Genomic DNA, 5,772 nt, shown 5'->3' on the forward strand with positions numbered 1-5,772 from the left:
ACCTAAAGCTTCTCTTTGAGACTTAGATTTTGGATCAAAAAATGGAATTTCTGCCAATGAAGTAACTCTAGTTCCATGTCTTGGTTCCAATCCTTCATGGTCCCAGATGGTGCTGTGATTCGATACTCTGTTGTCCCAGAGAGCAGATGTACCATAACCCGGTTTAGATGACTTCCAGTTGAATCTCACTTGGATATCAGTATTCTTCTCCAACACGTTGAACAAATAGTTCAAGATAACTTCTGATTCTGGAGGTTCCAATCCAACAATACTTTTGGTCATACTTCTGTTGACGAATAATGCTTTCCAGCCAGTGGCAGGATGAGTTCTAATGATTGGATGTCTTCTCTCTATTTTCTTTGGACCACTGAATGGGTCGTCTCTGTCAAGATATCCATGGGCTGAGACATAGATGGCTTCCTTGCCATCTAGGAATTGTTGTAAAGCTGGAGACAATTTGTCATAAGCAGCGTAACCTGATGACCAAGCTGTATCACCGCCAACGTCTGGAATAGCATCGTTGTGTAAATGGGTGATACCTGCTGGTTGAAATTCGTGAACCAAATCACTGTGCCAGTTTTGAGTACCCAAACCAGCAAATTTGGAATCAAAGTTTCCAAAATTATTATTTTTGAAAGTCAAATTAGTAGTTGTATAGTCTTGCCAGATAACAGTGACACCATCCAAACCTGGAACTCTTGGAACTTGAGCATGGACTTCAACTTGACCCCAGTAGTGTCCTAATTCTAATTGCTTTTGAGGTGACAAGTCTTGGTCTCGGAAGAACACAACAACTCGTTCTGCAACCAACAATGCCAACTCATCCTTTTGTTGGTCTGTCAAATCAGCTAATTGTAATCCAACAATCTCAGTACCAATTTTCTTGGTAAGATGAATAACTTCTTTGGCAGCACCCAACAATGCTTTCTTCTCTGGATCAGCATTCAATGCTCTTTCAATGTATGGATACTCTTTGTTTCTAATTTGGAATGCCTCGTCAAGAAATACAGGAATCTTGCTTTTGTCAGGAACCGCAGGATAACCCTCTGATAGATCAACACCAGCTTTTTGAAATCTTTTGAGAGTGGATGGTGGTAATTTCTTTAAACCTTCTGGATTAGCACCTGCTGGAACATCTTTCCTAGTGGCCGATCCGCTATGAACATAGGCTGAATCCTTGTTGTTCTTGATGATGTTTTCAATTTTCCGATCAATGCTCAAAGCTTCTAACTGAGCAACTGGTGGTTGGTTGTTTTGTAATGTAATAGTTTGAGACATATTTAGTTACCAAATCTATCTGTGATTTATCGACTGTGTAGATAATGATGGGCTCAAACTAGAAACCTCACTTTTTGCTTTCTTTATATATGATTTTTTTCTTCTTCAAAAAATACCCTAAACTCATTACTAATCAAATTGATTATCTTTCCAAATCTCAATTTGAATATTAAATGCCAATTATTAACCCCATAACTGCTCATTGAATGCTTTCTCCAAACAGAAAAAGAGTCTTGTTGCTCCAATCGTAATCAATGCAGAGGAAAATAAACCAAAAGACTAATTAGTAAGCAGGCACTTATCTAACAACAGGATATAAGAAGAGACTTCAGGTGATATATTTGTTAATCCAAACAATTCATGAAATATGGAGTGAGATGTTGCATTGATTTTACTCCACAGTCCACAGTTTTCCCAATTGGGAACTGTCTGCAGAATTATGTTACTTTCTGTTCGATCGCATAAAGCAGCATTATTTGAGTTTATTTAACCAGTGCAGTTTGAGTTTCATTCTTGAAAAATCGCAGCTCTTATTTAGTCCTACTTTAGACAGTCCGAAATATCGACATATTCTTCATTTCATATCTCTAGGATAATTTAAAACAATGTAGGATAGCGAAATAACGGGTTTGAAAAATAAAAGCAGCTCGCACTCAGATTCGAACTAAGGACCAACAGATTTGCAATCTGCTGCGCTACCACTGCGCCACACGAGCTGTTGCAAAGCCTTCACTTCCTAAAGCTCTAAAATTCAATTAATATCGTATTTTGTTCTTTTTGTTGTTATCTATTATTATATTATATTTCTTTAAACACATTTTGAGGCGTTAGCTCTCCGTTTTTGATAGCGAAAAATAGATGTTCTATGTTATTTGCAGAATTGGCTGAATCTTCAACATGAGACTCTCTAATTCCAGCTAGAGGATTTGGTCTTCCCTTGGGCGCATAATTCCATAGAACATCGATATACTGTTCTTTGATATTAGCAGCTCCATAAAGAAGACCTAAAACTTGAGTCTGTCTTCTTTTGACTTCTTCAAACCACTTGTCTTCTTCTTCTCGGGATGCTACTTTAGTGTAGCCCGACCAAACTCCAGCAATTGCTGTTGCTATTGCCTCATTTCTATTAAAGAAAAAAGCAGCATAGGTATTTCCCACCAAAGTTAAAGTTGGATCATCAACTGAAAAAGTAAAAAGAAAAAAATCTAATGCCCTGGGATACTTTTTGAGATAATTTTTTGTCTCAAGGAATGGATAATAAACATGATATCCAGTAGCAAATACGATATAGTCAAAGTCTGTTTCTATTGATCCATCTTCAAATTCAACTCCATTGATATCAGGTAAAAATCTTTTAATTACAGTTTTATTGACTATTCCGCCAGAATTTAAACATTTTTCAATCCAAAATTTTTTATCCCCCTCTTGTTTTTTAGAAACAAAAATAGTTGGAGGATCTAATGGTCTGGGAAAACAATATTGGACTAAATCAACAGCACTGACATTTCCTCCAATAAATAAAAGTTTTTTTTGATTAACCAAGATCTCTGGGTCATAAATTGATTTTGAGTGTTGAATGACAACATTGGGATTTTTTTCAATGAATTGTTTAAAACTTGGAATCTTTGGATAATAAGGAATAGTTTTGCCATTTGCAATAATTAATCCATCGAATTTTTGTTTATACCATTTTTCAATAACAGTGCCATTTTCGGCATCAAATATTCTTTCTTGAATGGTTACATGCCATTTGTTTTCAATTTTCTCAGTGTATTCGACATTTGAGTTTAATTTAATGTATTCCCCCAAGTTATTTTTTTTAACAGATTCTTCAAGGTAATCTCCAACTTCACCAGCAGCTAATAATTCCTTCAAGGGTCTATTCTTAATAGAGTTGAGATCATATTCATCAAAGGAATAACTCATATATTTTTTACTAACATTTGTGAAAAGACCTTTATAAATTCCAGAACCACTCCATTGATATTTATCTGAAGTATCGTTGATTTTTCTCTTAATTAGAACTGGATTTTGATAATCGTTTGAATCATTTAGATTTTCAGGGATTTTCGATTTTAAATATATATTCTCAGGTTTTGAATAATCTATGTCTTCAGCCAAACTTTCTAATCTAGGCAATGAGGGATCAATCGCTTTTTCAGCAACAGCTTTCCCCCAAATACCACCCACAGACGAGTTTCTTTCAAAAGCAACAACAGTTTTAAAAGCTAATTGGTCTTTATAGGGAGATATATCTTTCACTCCAAAAATGGATGTCCCATCTTGTAAGGTGTGAGTTAGCTCGTAAACTGCAGCAATACCAGATGGTCCTGCACCAATTATGGCAACATCTTTTATCAGTGATTCAATAGTCATTTTTCTATTTTGTTTGTTTTTGCTTTTTGCTTTTTGCTGTTCGCCTTCTCTCTCAAATTATAAAAAGTCTGCAGAGATTAATTGGAACCCTAAAGTTCACTCAAATTGTTTCTTTGATAAATCAATCTTAACGAATACCCCAATTTTGTATCAACATATTTATCCATTTTATATTCTTCCAGATATATTCCAGGATTCAGCAGAAAACCGTTTGGATTATCGGATCTGAAATAACGAAATTAGGAGTGAGCCACAAATTTCTCACCATATAATATTATTGTATTACTAATAATAAAGACACAACTGTGTAAGCAAATCAGGAGAGACGGCCAGTTCTCTCACCATATTATTTAATTTGCCCGTAGCACGCTTTTCGAGAGCTCCGACGTTTTTCTTAGCATCAAGATAATCAGCTTATTCTGTCGGATAGATTCGACTGCGATGTTTGCTGTTTTTCCAATATGTTCATTCGGCTGCATTGTCAACAATAGGAAAAATCTGATTGTGACTGTGGACAAAAAGATTTTATCGCTCAGAGAGATCTGCCTATCAGGAAACCTCTCACCTCAAAACCGCTTTGTTTTCGGGATTTTGAGTAAGTTTTGAAAACTGCAGGTAAATGTATGCGGCCTTATTCGGAAAGTGCTAGAAGCTGTTTTGTGTTGTTTATATTTCCACGTATGGACTGAGACAATTGATAAATAGAAATATTCATTTTGCTATAAAAGAAATTTCATAGAAAACTATATGTATAAAGTTATAGAAAAAATTAAATTGGAAAAACAAGTTTCAAAAAAAAATACCAAGATTGATTGTTTTTAATCACAAAAACTGATCCTCTACTGAAAAAAAAAAACATAAACAAAAATACCTATCAGACAACAGTCTTGTCTCTGGGTTCACTAAAAATTTCCACTTTTTCCTTGGAATCGTTAGGATATTCCAATTTTTCAACTTCTTCATCTGAGGTACTACTTTCTTCTTGGTTTCCATCGTAATAAAGACCAAGCTTTTCATCCCTATAAGTGAAATAGCTGGCAAGTCCAGTGAGAAGAATACCCAATACACAAAGACATGAATTATACGTAAATCCAACAAAAAATTCAGGCAGATGGTTGGTATTCCAGACTAAATTAGGAACCCATGTATTAGTGATATAAGGAATTGTATTAACACAAACAACAACAAAGTTTCTCTTCATATCATCATATCTTAATAACTTGTTGACCCAAGTAAAAATTTGAGGTTGACCCCATCCTGTAGGAATACCAATCAAAAAGTATGAAAGCCAATGCAATCCAACTGGAACATCCCAAACAGCTAAAATAATACATCCTATCAAAACAATAATGAAGTAAGCTTGAGTGAAAAATGCATTTAATCTGTTTTTGGTATAATCTGTGATATAAGAAATCACAATTGTAAAACCAATACAAGCACCAAATAAAGCAGTTGGATAAATGTTGTATTTTTCAGGAGGTAATTGTAAATCATCTTTCATCCAAGTAGTAAATGTTGGTTGACCAATTGCACCACAACTGTTGTTATAAAGCAAGAAAATGAATGGGAAAACCCAGATATGCCATGTGTTGAAAAACGATTTTACCTTTGCCCAAGTATACTTTTGTCTGGTGTTTAATTGAGCACCAATTCTTCTTCTTCTTTCCAAAGCAATCAATTTTTCGTTATCAGTAAAGTATGAAGCTGTGGTAGTAGATGGAGTATTTGGATCAACTGCCATCGTATAAAATGCAACTGGGAAGGAAATGATAGAATCCACAATAAATAACCATTGGAAGGCTTCGTATTTTTTACTATTTTTAGCAACACCAGTCAAAACAGCTTGTTGCAAAGGACCTGACACCATTGATGCTGCAATACCAGCACATGCAAATAATGATGCTCTCTTATTCAACTCAGCTGGAGAATACCAGGAACCAATAAGATATTCCATACCTGGAAAGAAACCAGCTTCAGTAAAACCCAAAATGAAACGAATGGCATACATTTGTGGTAAAGTTTTAGCAGTAGCTTGAACAACAGTTAAAAGAGCCCAAATAAATTCTAAACCACCTAAATAATATCTTGCTGAGATTCTGTGTAAAATTAAATTGGAAG

The 5,772-nt window shown here is 34.9% G+C and overlaps 2 protein-coding genes and 1 non-coding gene across 3 annotated transcripts; all 3 read right to left on the minus strand.

Annotated features, from left to right (window-relative positions):
• ASCRUDRAFT_150779 (TauD/TfdA dioxygenase family protein) lies at positions 1-1,677 on the minus strand (the record flags this gene model as incomplete). The annotated part of the gene is made up of 1 exon (XM_020189286.1): positions 1-1,677. A coding segment is annotated over exon 1 (1,278 nt), but the record flags the coding sequence as incomplete, so codon positions are not given.
• Positions 1,678-1,922: 245 nt separating this feature from the next.
• On the minus strand, positions 1,923-1,994 carry ASCRUDRAFT_t93. Its single transcript has one exon. It is a non-coding gene; the product is annotated as a tRNA-Cys (tRNA).
• ASCRUDRAFT_76202 (FAD/NAD(P)-binding domain-containing protein) lies at positions 1,983-4,091 on the minus strand. Its single transcript, XM_020193375.1, has one exon. The coding sequence runs from the start codon at positions 3,652-3,654 to the stop codon at positions 2,077-2,079; it is 1,578 nt and encodes a 525-aa protein (XP_020047146.1). The 5' UTR covers positions 3,655-4,091; the 3' UTR covers positions 1,983-2,076.
• Positions 4,092-5,772: the final 1,681 nt, after the last annotated feature.

This window comes from Ascoidea rubescens (assembly GCF_001661345.1).
Source record: "Ascoidea rubescens DSM 1968 unplaced genomic scaffold ASCRUscaffold_7, whole genome shotgun sequence".
Taxonomy (NCBI): domain Eukaryota; kingdom Fungi; phylum Ascomycota; class Saccharomycetes; order Ascoideales; family Ascoideaceae; genus Ascoidea; species Ascoidea rubescens.

What these genes read in the sequence shown, in the direction of transcription:
- ASCRUDRAFT_76202 (XM_020193375.1), bottom strand. Translation starts at nt 3,654, where the DNA reads ATGACTATTGAATCACTGATAAAAGATGTTGCCATAATTGGTGCAGGA.